The following is a 15,558-nucleotide window of genomic DNA, read 5'->3' on the forward strand; positions in this document are numbered from 1 at the left end:
CTGTGTGTGTGTGTGTGTTGGGAGGGGGTCTGAGCCATGAGTGGGGGATATGAGACCTCCCCTTTGTGAGTCTAGTCTAAATTCCCATATATCTCTCCCCACTTTTATTTTCTGCATGATTTTTCTGTAAACCTACATATTCTCTAATTTTTTAAAAAAGTAAATAGTTGAAAAAATGAATAAACTTCACCTTCCTTTTGAGGGGTGGGGGGGAGGAAAGGGATAATGTGACAGCCGGAGGGGCGCACAGGACCAAATGTGGCATTTTGTTGTTTTACAAGATGAGTGAACTGAAGACTTTCTGAATCAAAGAGTAGAGAAGGAAAGACAAGACTGTAAAGATAAGCAGGAGAGCCAGGCACTGGCAGGAGAGGATTCAACCCAGAAAACACCATTAGCTTAGATGGTACTCTGTAAAAATCAAGCCCGGAGAACAGTGCTTGGCTCTCAATAAATATTTCTCATCTACTACCCCCGCTACCACAAATACAATTTTTATTAGGAAGAGGCAAACTTCATCTCCTGAAAACAGAGAGAAGACAATAATAAGAACAAGCGTAGACACGTTGTGGGGTGGGAGGGTCAGGTAGGAAGTGCCTGACGCTATCCACCTCCTCTGAGAAGTAGAAGGCAACGTCACTCAGAGGGGCACACGATCATGAGGGGAGTGGAGGCTGAGCAAAGTCATACTTGTCTGCCAAGGTAACTGCAGGCTGCTTAAGATTTCTATTTGTAGTATAGCAGCAATGACTTCTTCCCTTTAGCTAGCAGAGGCCTACACTGGGAGGCAGGGTCTTTAGGAACATTGGATAGTGCATGGGGTGGACCAGACTCAGCCCATGAAAAGACTGTGTGACCCTGAGCAAGTGACTTAACTTCCCTAGGTATCACTTTCCTCATCTACATATGAAACAAGAACAGTAATCATAGTCTACTTCATAGGGTTAAATAAAATCACCTATGTAAGGTGCTTAACACATCATAAGCGCTGAACATGCTAGCTACTATTATTACTATTTCTGGCATACCAACAAAAAAAAGGTGATTTTAAAGGAAAGGCAAACTTGGAACATGTTATGACAAGTTTAAGATCAAAAACAGTCATACATAGAAAAAGCAGCACACTGGCATCTGTGCCCATTTATATTATATTTCCCTTCCAATTGTTGTCTTCATTTCTCCTCAAAGCCGATCTCTGACCCTAACCCTAACCAAAACACAAATGGAGCGCCACCAAACATGCTGCACTACCATCTCTGGATCTTGAGAAAATGACAGGAGATCACAAAAAGGTGACACAGAAAATTCCAGCACTCCATTAACCTACCCCCCCAGCCCCGTGCCCCCCTCACCTTGTCTGATACTGAGGTGGTTGCTCGCCCCCCCTTCTTCTGGAAAGCATCCCAGCAATATTGTACAAAAGTCTTAAAAATGACCACACCCTCTGACCCAAAAATTCTGCTTCTAGAAATCAGGGAAACCATCAGAAAATCAGACAAAGATTTATATATAAGGCTTTATTCCAAAATCACATATAAAAGTAAAAAGAACTGACAAGGCCTGAATTTCCTACATTTGGGAAAAGACTAATAATTTATGGTACACCTACATGATGATGGAAAAATCTGTAGCCGTTAAAAATGATGTTTAATTTGCAAGTAAATGAAATGCTTATAATCTAATGTGAACTGAAAAGGCAAGACATAAAACCATACATGGTATAATTCTAATATTTATTTATTGCTTCAACAAACTTTTACTACATCCCTGAGATAAACGGGCTTTGGGATATAAAATAAATGTGACATTCTCTGCTGTCAACCTAGTAAGGGAACTGGCCACAAAAACAGTGTGGTTAAGTGCAGAGATCTAAGTGACACCAAATCGGGGTCTGGGGGCAGCAGGAATGAGAGTTGTCAGAGGGAAGATGACACCTCAGCTGCATCTCAAAAGATGAAAATCTGGTAATGCTGGGAGAGGCTGGTAAAGCTCCAGGTGGAGCAGAGGCGCAGACGTAAGGAACAGCAGAGCACATAAAATATTAACACACTGGAGAAAAATGGAAGGGAATATGCCAAAAAAGTAACAGTGGTCATCTTTGGATTATGGCATTAGATGTGATTCTTGTTTTTCCTTTTATTCTTTATTCTGAATCTACATTACTGAATTTATAATCAGAAAAAAAAATATATATATATATCTTAAATGAAGTGGGAAGGCTAAAATTATTTCTAAATCTAAAATCTTTTCAAGTTCAAAAAATCTGTGATTCTGGAAAAAAAATCACGTAAGAAGATTTAGTTGGGGTAGGATGAACCTAACTTAGAAAAAAATAGTGGAAGAAAAGTACACCAAAATGTAAGCTATGGGTACCTTTGGATGGTGAGATTCCAAACAAAGATTTTGTTTCTTTCTTTTGTTTCCTATTTTTATTTTTATCCTTGAAGAAGAAGAAAGGTGGTAATTTCTGACAAAATACCAGTGAAGATGGACTAGATGCCTGATCTGTATTTATCATGATTAAGACACAAATGTATATTTGCTGTCACATTATAGTATCTTGCAGTCCTGAAGCAAAAATCTCATGAGTACACCAACATCTACTTTACATAACTGATGTTTAAAATAAGCTCAGAGAGGCTATACTTTTTTCTCCATGTAGGTTTAGGGTTAAAGTTGTACACAGTAAGGAAAAATATGTGGTTTTTTAAAAGCATTTTTAGCATTTTAAATTATTGCCTCCATCCCACCTCCAAAAAATTTTATTGATGACTTTTCTAGCCATTCAAATTTCTCAATACCCTAAACATAATGGCTTTATGAGTAAATCAAATCATACATAAAAAGTTCTAATGAGTAGATTATAAAGATTGCTAAAAGTATAACGTATTTTTACATTTTTCCAACTAATTTTCATTTCCCTCTCAAATAGTTTTCCCCACTGGGATATCAATATATACACACTTTTTTCATCTTTAACATTAAATACACTTTACTGTTTTTGAAAACTGGTAATCTATATGTGGCTATTTGTGGTTAATCATAACGCCAAATTGACCAACAACATAGATAAGTATTTACAGATATAATACTACAGGAATTAAATGTTTACATATATAAATACTACAGTAAACTAGCCTTTGGATACCATTTTTAATAACATTTTTAAAATCGCTTATGATTTATAGTTTTAAACACAACCTTTTTGGGAAAAATTCATACTTCATAAAAACAAATGTTTATAATGTAAAAACATGAGCAAAATATATACTATACTTGGTAAAACACAAAAGAAGTTTTATCAAGATTGGAGAAATAAGATGTACAACATGAAAAAGATAACATGGAAATAAATGCCTACATATCCCAAATCTTGTTTTTTTAAAAAAGAACCTATTATTTATAACTAATCCCCCATCCCCCCAAAAAAGGGGGGTGGGGGTGAATTATCCAAAGATTCAGTATCATATATGAGTAGGAACTTCTTAAAATTTTCTAGAAATTCTATTAATGAGGTGGCATCATAGTTAGAAACATATTAACATTTTCTCCATCAAAGATGAACATCTCCCTTTTGTGAGTCGCCATATGGTTTCCCATAATCTCAGGATCTAGTCAAATGCTACCCCAGACATATATCCACTACACAGAGAAAGTCAGTGACCAGCTATAGAATTTGTGGAGCCCCGTGCAAAATGAAAATTTAGGAACCCCTCATTCAAAATCAGTTAAGAATTTCAAGACAGTAACATCAGAGCATTAACCCAAGACTGGGGCCCTCCCAACTGCACAGCTGCACGTCCACGAAGCCGGTCCCGGTACAAGTCCAGATACAGGACTGACAAAGCCCCCAACTTAATTGGGGTTCACTATTATTTGCTTCGTGGAAATTCTAGGAGCTTCGGCTCCGGAAAAAGTCTGTAAAAGCAAAGTGCTAACTCATTCAGTCAAAAAATTTAACTAATTAAATCACCTTGATGTTATTAGACATCTTGAATCTACACCAAACACTGAAAGAGAACAGAGAAACAATGTGTGCTGAATACATTTCACAATGTTTACTTAGAAAGTCATTAGTCAAGCAAGGTAGAACATTTTTCATTACTGGGACCCCAAAATTGACTCTTTTCTCAACTTCAATACTGTCTTCGAAGAACTGGACAAGATAGTCAAGATTTGGCAGCTGGTGAGTATTTATTTTGCCTTCAGAAGGCAAAATAAGTCATCTGTCCTGAGCAGAGTGAGATACCTTGAGTTGTATTTTTTAGTTGTGAGATGCAGCGCATTTCTTCTGGGCTCCTCAGCTCCCCTTATGCCTGATTTCTTCCCTCTCAAAACTCCTTGCTCCACCTTTACCTCCTCGGAGCGTTCAGGCCACCTGATCACTCCAGGTTTTAATAAAAAGGGCAAGGAGGCCTGACGAGGGCTAGGGAATGCGGCTTAATACAAAAGCTGGCCCAAGTGAGAAGAGATTTGGGAAAGTATAAGGCACTGGAGAGAGGGTTCCAACCCAGCCTTCCCCACAAAGCAGAGCCCATTAGCAACTTAACCAGTAAGGAGGCCTCCACTGTGCCGTCAGCAAGGTTACAGTCAAAGGGCTTTTTGGGTGTAATATGGGCACCAACTAAAATTCTAATTACATACAGGTCAATCTTACTCAGGAACCCACTCTGCCAAGGCACTGCCTGAGGCACTTTACATATTAGTGTAATTAATCTGAAGCACAATGGCCATTTTACAAGGGAGGAAACTGAGGCTCAGAAATGTTAAGTAATTTACCCAAGGTCACACAGTTAGTTTTTCCACATAAAACCCAGGTATATTTGACTCAGAATTACAAATCTGACAACAAGGTTTCTTTCATCAAGAGCTTACCTTAATGTAACAAAGGCAACTTAAGGTTGCAACTGAGAAGGCCTATTGTGGCAGGAGAATTAGGAGTCACGAAGAGACAGACACCTTGTATTCATTCAGGCATGCAACAAATATTTATTGTGGGCCAACTCCCCCGGCCCTAAGAGCTGGGTAAAAGGCAGTGAACAAGACAGGCAGGAGCCTAAATTCCAGTGGGAGATAGACCAAGTTAAAGAGACCATTCCAGTGCATGTGCTCAGTCCTGGATAGGAGATGTAATCGTAATAAAAACTTTCTCCTGTCCCTCCTGGGGTGGCTGCTGCCACTGATACTTAGTGGTGTAGGAGAGTTTGGGGTCACACATTTGGCTATGCTTGAAAATCGCATTTCAGAACCTTTCAAATCAGCAAGCACCTATCAATATCAGAGATTTTTCACCATCTTCAGTTTTTCCTCAATGAATCATATTTTTACAATCAATTTCAAGATGAATGTACTAGAGTTTGTCCTGCAAAAAAAATAAGGGAGCCATTCATCATCACAGGAGACCCTGCTAAATATCAAAACCCCAACCATTTTCAAAAACTAACTCAATCCTCCAAGAACTTTTCCCGGATTTCCACAGTCAGAATGAGATGTCCCTTAGACGTGCTTCTGTATTTAAATACCTCTCTAGCACTGGAAGCTAGCTGGCTGGGTCTGCTTCTCCCCAACTGGGAACGAGATCCCTGGAGAAAAAGACCAGGCAAGTCTCGCTGAGATTCAAGATGGCACCTCTACATGTATATCCCCAGTACCCGACAGAGAGAAAAACACTCCAAAGATTTGCTGAAATTAAACAAATGGAGTTGGTAATATTCAGATCTTTTAGGCATACACATTTGCCACTCAGTTAAAAAAAAAAAAAAAAAAAAAACTTTAAAAATAAACTATAATATGATCTAGTGTTCCTCAGCTCATGGTTCAAAATTTATATTGGGGACTCTTCAGGCCCAAAACATCCTGCTAGAAATATACAAATCTAGTTTACATCTTTACTTCCTATCTCAGAGAAGTGACAGAAACCAAGTAAACACTGAAAAAATATTTACTGAACAAATAAAGGAATTAATGAGAAGGACAGGCTCACCAAATCTGTCCTCACTTCTTAAACCCATGTGTTCACTGACCGTAACCAATGAATCCTCCATCCAGAGTCTGCACTGCACTCTGAGCCATCTACTCTCTCCTCCTACTCTCTCGGACCTATTCCAGTCAGCTGATGGCCTTACCAACAACCTCCAAATCACCAAGGACCTCCGTGTTGCCAAATCCCACAGATACTCCTTGGTCCACCTTTAACTTCCTGTATCAGCATGTGACAGAGTTGAATCTTCCCTCCATTGTGAAACACTACCTTCTCCTGGATGCCAAGGCTCCCTCCTCCCCTCCCACTCACTGGCTGTTCCTTCTCCACCTCCCTTGCTGGATCTTCATTATCTCCTGGCCTCTGAACCCTGGAGTGGCTGAGGCTCAGGGCTCTGGCCTCTTGGCTATTTATGTTACCTCCCTGGGTAAACTGCCCATGGTCATGACTCTAGACATACTGACAACTCCCAGCCTTCCATCTCCAACCCCAAACTCTCCCTCAAATTTCAAACCCCTCTCTCCCATGACCTACTTGACATCTCTACTTGGATAAATAAAAGACAACATAAACTTAACACATTTGTAACTGATAACTTATTTTCTCACTCTAAATCTTCTCTTTCCATTTTCTCATCTCAGTGAAGGAAAACTCCTTTTTTCTAGCTGCTTAGGCTAAAAAATCTAGGTACCACTGTGAGAGTACTTCCTAATGTGAGTTCAGCCACCCTGGCATCTAAGTGTGGCCACATGAGTAAGTTCTGGCCAAGGAGATGTAAGCAATGATATATGAAGCTTTCTGATCATGGCTTAAGGGATAGAAGCAAGCCCTCCCTCTCCCCTTTCTGGAATGCAGATGTGCTGGCAGGAGCTAGAGCAGCCACCATGGTCTACAAGCTAAATGCTTCATATTGAGAATGATAGAGGACAAAACAGAATGAGTCTGCCTCTCTAGTAATGGTAGAGTTAATAAACCATACTCAACCACCTGCCCTGACCTTTATTTAAGAGAAAAAATAAGCTTCTATCTTGTTTAAGCCATTATTTTTGAATTCGGATCTCTCTGCTGCAGCAGTCAAACCATTACCCTGACTAACATGTAGAATTTGGAACCTGGAAGTGAGCCAACTGTAACAAAATATAAATATGTGGCACTGGCTTAGGGATCAGCAAGGGTACAGGTTATTGCAGGAAGGAAAGCTGATGACTCTTCTTAGGCCACAAGAAAACTTTCGGTAAAGCCTATGACACCTTAGAAAACAGCCTGCGTGACACCATGACCTGTAACTCTAGGGGAACTGGTTGGACGATTCAGAATTTGGGTGTTTACTGGCTTCTTGCCATTTTAAGCAAGAAGTACCCACAAGAATGAGACAGACTCAAGCTACAGCTTGCTGATTTGCATGAAGAGATAAAAAGGAATACAGATCTATCAAGGAAATGGCCATGGTCTACAGTCTAAGTTTACTTGGAGTCTGGTGATTTGGGGCCCAAATAGGCTGAAACAGCCAACTCCTTCAGCATCCAGCTAGAAGAAAACTAGCGAAACTCTTCAGGCCCAGGAAGGGAATATTCTCCATTGTCTACTTCAGCCCTGGCACAAGATAAAAACAGACAAGAAAAACTACCCCAAGGGTAATGCCAGAGGCCAGAGAGGGCAAGGAACAAGAGAGCAGAACTAAGGGTGCTGGGCGGGCTTGGCAGGAAGTCCCATCACTGCCAAAGCAGGGAGCTGTCACAGCCTGGCAAGCAGGAGTTGATAATAGCCATGGACCAGAGAGAGACGTATTCTCCCCATTCTTCCCTTTTCCAAGTAGGCATTTTTATTTCCATTATCCTATCCTACGCCATCACAGTACATGGAGGGGGGGGGGGAGCAGATAACTTATGTTTTAATCTAAAGGTTCTTCGACTGTGAGGAGCTTCGCTCAGACCTGACAGAGAGGGCTACACGTCACCTCATGATCCTGGACTCTGAACTTGACTTGGGGTTATCTCCCTTGGGAAGGTGCAAAGTACGTTTTAGGTATGGGAAGAAGGATTTGGAAAGAAATGTGAGAAAACTTTTAGCTGAATATCCAGCCACCCAGTAAAGGCTCTATGTCCTGGCCTTCGTGGCAAGTAACTGTGGCCATGTGGCTTAGATTCTGGCTAGTAGGAGTTGAGCAGAGGTGATATGTGCAACTTCTAAGCCATGTCGTTAAAAGAAAGAAGCAACCCTTTCTCTCCCCCTCTCTTCTGTCTGGCTAGAACGCAGACTTCAACAGACCAAAAGATGGAAGCCATATGTTAGGAAAAGTGGTGCGGTAAGAGAGCAGGCGCCTACACCCCAACGAGCATAGAGCTGTCATACCAGCCCCAGCCTCCTACCTAGACTTCTATTTAGAGAGAAACAAACATCTAGCTGGCCTAAACAGCTGCCATTTCACATTCTCTGCTACAATGGTCCACTCAATGAGATCCTGCCTCACCCAGCTGGCCTTGACTCTGCTCTCTCTCTCAAAGCCTGCATCCAATCCATCACCCAAGCCTACTGGCTTTACCCACAAAATTTATGGCCACCCAGTATCTGACCCTTCCCCACCTTCTCCACCACCTGCCCTGGTGGGCAGCCCCACATCATCTCTGACTGGGACTCCTGCAGTGGTCTCTTAACCTTTCTCTCTGCTTTCATCCGCCTCTATCTGTTTGTTCCCTTCCACAACAGCCAGAATGAATCTTTTAAAACATAAATGAGAAGGTAAGCTCTATGGGGACAGGAATTTCTGTTTTGACCATTGGTATATATATTCTCATGGTCTAGAATGCGAACTACATTTATAAGATGTCACTGATTATCACATATCATTATTCTTGCACCTCCAAGTTACACTGCCAGTTAATCCATGACAAAATGCCTGAACAATAGATAGCAATTCATTACACAGCCTCTCGTTGCCTTGAGATTTCTTTCTGAGAGGTGTGGAGTGTCTCTAACCTTCAGGTGCATTGCTGGCTGTGAAAGGCAAGCCTTCTAACTATGTTTTCACTTACAAAATGTGGCATGGTGTCATAGACTTACGGATTTTTACCTTTTTAAAGCCCCCTAACACACTTGGTTGTTGCTGTACAATAAAATATGTAATTGTGGTTATTCCTCCAACAAACATTTTCTTTACTAATATCAAATTTACCTCCCACGGTGTTTCCATTCATCTCTGCAATACAAAGCAATATTTGCTTTCAGTGATGAATCAAAGTGTAATTCTTTGAAGGCATTTGAAAGGACAACTAAATTTAACATGTGTAGCACTTAACTCAACTGAAGGGGCAATAATATGAACAGGTATAACGAGGTTCACACATAAACAGGAAATGACAAGTGTCACACTGCCACCTGGCCAAGGGTGATTACAACACCCATTGTAAGAAGCATCCCAATCTCAAAGAAGTTAAAATGCGCAGGAAAAAATGGGCATCTCAGAACTGACTGAAACAGTTTCAAGCACTCAGTGAATATTTACTAAAAGAATGATTGCCTTTCTCTCCTGCTGCTGACCAGGCTCCGGCCACACTTGGCCTGTTCTCTGTTCCTGGCACAGGTCACAGGTCACAAATGCATCCACCACCTCAAGGACCTTGGTGCTTACTGTTCCCAGTACCTGGGAAAACTTTTCCCCCAGATGGCTACATGGCTCGCTCCCTCTCATCTTTTGAACCTCTACTCCAAAGCCTCCTCCTAAAACCACATATGCCCCACATACCCCCACTGTCCTCTATCCCTTTAGTCTACTTTATAATTCTTCATAGCACTTATCATCAAGTAACATGTACATGTGCATTTTTGTTTATCATCTGTCTCCTCCCACTAGAATCAGTGTCTGATTTGTAGCAAGTTAACAGTAAATATTGCCAAATGAACTACCTATAGGAAGACATCACCACCCAGGTACACAAGCATCCTGCGTGAAAATGTCCTCTGTACAGAGCAAAGGCCCTCGTCAGAAATCACCTGGCCTTTTTCTGCCACAAAAGTAAGAGGCTATTTGACAAGCCCCAGTCTCAGCAATAATAGCTGGAGAATTAAAGTCCAGGGCTTCCATTCCCAAGCTCAAAAGGGACAAAAAAGAATGCTGTAAATGTTACAACTTGCTCAGGTTATGTCTGTTTTGGAGGTAGTTTAGTAAAGGAATTAAGAACTCTCCAGATTAAAATCCAGGTTCTACCATTTCCTAGTTGTGTGCCTTTAGGCAAGTTACTTAATTTCTCTTGGCCTCAATTTTCACATCTGTAAAATGGTGATAACAACAATACCAACTTACTAAGCAAGTTGAATGCTTAGCATCTATTAAGGGCTCAAATAAGTGTTGGCTGATTTGCTCAACATCGTTTGTCTCCTTTCTAAAGTGAACAAAAGGAGTGGAGCAGGGGCCTGGGAAGCTACATCCCACTTTCCTACCAGGCTTGAGGAAGAAGAACCCTGGCTATAAAGTCAGAGGTATCAACGATCTACCAGGAAAACAATGAGCTTAGGTCCTGACACCTGTTACAAAGAAAAAACAGGCCAAAGGGGTGGAGGTGTTAGAGCAAAAAGGCCAGGGTGGGGATCTCCATGTTGTCTTATCTTTCCATAGTCCAAAACTAAGCTCATAAGCTTTTTCCAAAATCTTCTCCTTGTCTGGAATTCCTTATCCTACTCTGAATCCATCCTTTTCCCAAGCTAGAAACCAAGGAGTCATCTTCTCCCTTTCTCCTTTACTCACCCCCTTCACATCAAACTGATCATTAGAACTGGGTTAACTTAAATCTCCGGTATTTTCAGTGTCTGTCTACATCCTCCCATGCCCACTGCCACAGCCTCAGCAGAGAGGCTGAGAGTCTACTGCCTTGCTCCTAGATAGCACCAGTGACCTCATAATTTGTCTCGAAGCCTGCAGCCACCTTCTTCCAATCCACCTTCAACACCTTTGCCTGTCATCTTTATAATCCCTGAAAATCCCTCAAAGGCCTCTTACAGCCTTACAGAGAAAGTTCAAACTCTTAAGCATTTCTTAAAATCCTCCAAAACCTGGTGCCTGCCTTAGCTGCCACCGCTCCCCCAGGCAAAATCCTGTGCTCCAGCCACCCTGCTTCCTACCAGTACCTGGGCTTCCCGCAGCCTCGCAGACAGTTCCAAGGGCTCTTCACCTGGCAACCACTACCCAGCCGAACTATCCCTTGAAAGTCTTCACCAAGAGGCTGCCCCACCAGGGATCCCTTCTTGGTGCCTTTCTTAGTGTCTGGTGCATACCTCCACAACAGCACATAGCACACTACAGCTACCTCCCCCCAATTAAATTATAATTTCTTTTCTAAAAAAGATTGTCTTTCCCCTAACCTGCCTAACACATGGCTGGGAATCTGCTTTTAAAATGTTTGTTAAATGACCAACTGGGGGGAATGGGACAGGAATGAGTCAGTACCAAAAAGACAAAAAACCTAATCACATCACAAATGCAGTCACACAAAACAACCCTTCTACAGAAAAACTATGCATATCACACAGAATGGTAAATATATTAGGAGGCTATTTATACAGAAACTGTGGTGAATTTATGGTCAGTCGTTAAGCAGTAAAATGTCATAAAAAGAGCTTTGGAGTCAGGAGACCTGGGTTTGAATTCCAGCTCTGCCACTTCTAAACCAGGTGACTATGGGCATACTACTTAACCTAAATCTCAGTTTCCTCACCTGTAAAATAAGGAGAAGAGTACCTACTTATTACACTGTCTTATCAAATGAGACCGTGGCTGTAAAGTGCCTGGCACAGAGCAGGCTTCTAAGGCTGTTAATAACTGTCAGTTCCTTTCCACTTGCAGAACATGGCTAAGAAGTTCAAGGTCACAAGTTTAATCTCCATACTCTGCTTGGGGAGCAGGGAGGAAACACCTTGAACACTCTTCTAAAACCACGGCCACACCCTCAATCCCAACCAGCCAACTTGCAGGCAAACTAGGTCATTAAAAAGATTTAGCAAAAAAAACAAAAAACAAACAAACAAAAAATAACCCACCAATCATTTCAATGCAACCTCATCACCACTGCTGAAAACAGTTTAGAATGCCTGCCCTACTCACAGCATCATCTTGGTATATGAAAAACAACACATGAGTAGGCTATAGAATGAATGTAATGGAAATAACGATGCTCTGGAATGTAGGTACCTGAAGAAAAAGAACTTAGTCATGGATCTGCTCTATATAGCCACAAATTCACTGTAGTGCACTATAAAAATAATACACAGCAGTGAAGTTAAAGAAGCATTTCATTTATAAAGCAGAAAGCGGGGGGGGGGGGGGAAGCACAAGAATTTAAGGTGATCTATGAGAGGGACCAAAAAGTAACCCAGATATAAGATCTTTCTAAAGCTACTAGTCTGGTTATGTTACACAAGCCTTTATTTTTCATAGGTCGTATTCTCTTAAATTTTCATTTTGTTAAAATACGAAATTCTGCCTTGCCTAATTTCCTAATCATGATGGAAAGACCACTGTTGTGCCCATTTTAACCCCTGAAATGTGTGTTTGAATTCAATAATACAAATATATGTTTTCTAGCCAAATCGGTGTGTGTGTGACACAACAAATGCCCACCAATAAAGTAAAACTACACAAAGACAAAAGCTTTAGAATTGTCTCTGTTGAGAATTGCTCACCAAATTCCAGAATTAAAGAAACTGGGTTTAAAAAAAAAATCCTAAAGAAAAATTTCCCCCAAACCTATTTGTTCTAAGTTCTGCCGAGAGTAAACGTACCTGTTATTTAACTGTCCTTTTGTGTTTAGGCCAACTGATTTGTTGAAGACAATTTTATATTGATCTTATTTAGTGCATTTAATCTTTCACATTTATTTTAATATTCTGTTGACCTTGAGTTTCTTATATCTCCACCACAAGGTTACGTTTGCTCCTTATATGGTAACAAAAAAGTTACACCCTCCTTAGAGACTGAGTAAAGTGAAGAGACACATTTCAGATTATACAGTATCTTTAACTGCTCTGTATGCTTTATTGGCTTAAAAACAATTTCTTGGTGAAAATTCAAGTATGTAAAACCTCAAAAACAGGGACAATTCTAGAGATCAAGAAAAAAAGAAATTTTGGAAGAAAAGGACTACTGAAAAACAGACTCGAACCAAAAGAAATTACCCATTAAAATTAATACTAAAGAAGAAAAAAAAAGAAGACATTTTTTAAAACTACATAAAACAAAGTCCCCTCTAAAGGGATCTCTTAATAGTTCTTACTTGACTGAAAGAAACTGGTTCAATATTCTTCTAATTTAAGATGACATTCCTGATGTGTCTCAGGAAAACAAAGTCAGGAACACAGAATAGGCAATCCTGACTTTCCAAACTGCCAAGTATCACAACCAAGCCAATTATTTGCTTCCTTTCCTACCTGACCCGTAACCCACCACTTGCATGTTCTATCCCTGGAGAATTTTAGTCCCTACATAAACACACTGACTATTCTGTAGCTAAATCTAGAGCTTGAAAGTCTTACAGTACAACCAACCTGATCTGATGCATAACTACTTTCACAATACTGTAGGGAAGTTTTATATGAACCGGTGGAAGAAATGAGATCTGTTGAAGAGGATGAGATCAGCAGGGGTCCTGAAAGGGAAGCTCCCAATTTGCAAAAAGGAAGAGAAGAGTCAAGAGAATCACAGGAAATTCCTTGTACTCTAATTGCCACTGTCATTGTGACAGTCTTATTAAAGAATCTTCAAAAATATCAAGAAGGGGATTTATATGACTCCTTTCAGAAATGAGAACGGGGGTAGTTTACAAAGTCATTTGCTTCCATCTGCTTCCTGTTTGGTCTCTGCTACAGCAAAACCCAAGTGTGAAAAAGACAAGAATTAGGAAAAAGTAGGATGAAAGAGAAGTATGTCTGAAGTCAGTATAGTCTGCTACATTACTAGAATTTAACTAGAATTCTCTAAACTGCAGAGAAGATACAGATTTTGTTGAATATCAAAGATTCTGTCTGTAGGCTGCCCTCAAACACAAAGGTATGTTTAACCAACTTATACAATGAAAAGCCACACATACTTGGAATTTCAATTACTGCCTTTAAAACATACATCTATTATACACACTGATTCCATCCAAAAGTATTCTTTAAATCCCTCCTGTAAGGGATGAGCAAACACACACACGCACGCACACACACTTAACTTGTACATCTAGCCCTTTTGCTTGAACACCATTAAGAAAAGAACGAACACCTCAAAACGTTCTCCTCTTTTTCAGTCCTAAAAGACTCCAAAAGAAACAAATGAAGTTCAGAATGCAGAAAGAGGGCAAGGGCGAATACAACGGGGACCGTCTTGGGTAACCATTTTATTCTTTGAAAATGTCATCTCCATTCCTTTCCCAAGCTCAAAGGCCAGGCACCACTGGCGCAATATCAACCTTCTCCAAAGCGCCAAAGAGTTGCCAACTAGTCTCCCAAGGTGTCTCCCAACCTCCCTCACCTCATCAGCGCTCAGCTCCTCCATCGTTTTCCTCTTATGGTGAAAGAAGTTAGGGAGAAATCCTTCTGTTCTCGAGACCAGGGCGGGAGGAAAGGAGAGTGGACGGTGTCCGAGCGGACTGTCTGGTCCCCCGAATGGGGGAGGTTTCAGAATTGCATAGTCAGAGGTTAAAAAATAAGAACCGAGAGGCACTGAACTGCCTTGGCTTCGGTCACTCCAATCACCCCAGAGCCTCCTACAGCTGCCTGTGCCCTGAGCAGCCTCCTTTGGCCACCACTGCTGCTGCTGCTGCGGGGTTTATCTTAAGGCGCCACTTATAGCCTCTGCTTCCCCAGGTTACACAGACTAGGGAGCTCCGTCTCCAGCTCCTCTAGTGCCACGAGCCTGCTGCGTCTTCGGGGTGGTGGTGAGGCAGCGACGCTTCCTCCAGCAGATCCTGCTCTCCTTCCTACCCTTCGCCCCTGGCGGGAAGCGTTCGGCTGCAGAGTGGGTGCCCCGAGGTAAGGGGACCCCAGAATCGCCCAGACCGAGCCCACCACTGAAGAGGGAAGCCCCTCCCCTCCCAAAGCAGACCGGCCACGCCCCGCCTCCGTTCCGGAGCCCGGGCAGGGGGAGGGGGAGGACGGGACTCGCGAGGCCTCTCGCTGGAAGAGTAAATCCTCCTACCCCTCCACCCCTACTCTTACCCCCTCGCCCCACCAAGTATTATTCATCAAAACAACAGGGAGGCCATCTTTGAAAGGGATCACGTGACCCCGCCGGAGAGGCGGGGCTTCTGGGTCCGGGACGCGGCAGCCAATAGGCCGCGAACGTCGCGCCGCCGATTTCCTCTCGTCTGCGCCCCCTCCCCCGCCCGAGGGGGGAGGGGCGAGAGGGAGTGCGGGCGGGCGCGCGGCGGGGGGCGGGGCCAGCGGGTGCCATGGCGACCGCGCGGGGGCGGCGGGCGCGGCGGGCCGGGCCCAGGTAGGCTCCTGCCGGGCAGGCGCGGGCAGGGCGCGCTGGGGGAGGCCGCGGGGGCCGGCGGGGGCGGCCGAGGAACAGCGCCGGGCCCGCGCCGCGGCCTGAAGGGGCGGACGCA

General features: G+C 42.5%; 1 protein-coding gene across 3 annotated transcripts in view; it reads right to left on the minus strand.

Moving 5' to 3' along the window:
• The window catches only part of UBE4B (ubiquitination factor E4B), a 161,511-nt gene extending 146,339 nt beyond the window's left edge, over window positions 1-15,172 (minus strand). For 2 of the 3 annotated variants that reach the window (XM_037828565.1, XM_037828564.1), the window contains exon 1: window positions 14,481-15,170. In XM_037828565.1, coding sequence (XP_037684493.1) covers window positions 14,481-14,504 — 24 coding nt within the window. In that variant the 5' untranslated portion in view covers window positions 14,505-15,170. Of the gene's footprint in view, window positions 1-14,480 lie in introns of all 3 variants that reach the window. The other variant, XM_037828567.1, reaches the window with a different exon arrangement.
• Between the last annotated feature and the right edge of the window lie 386 nt (window positions 15,173-15,558).

Source organism: Choloepus didactylus, chromosome 2 (assembly GCF_015220235.1).
Source record: "Choloepus didactylus isolate mChoDid1 chromosome 2, mChoDid1.pri, whole genome shotgun sequence".
NCBI lineage: Eukaryota > Metazoa > Chordata > Mammalia > Pilosa > Megalonychidae > Choloepus > Choloepus didactylus.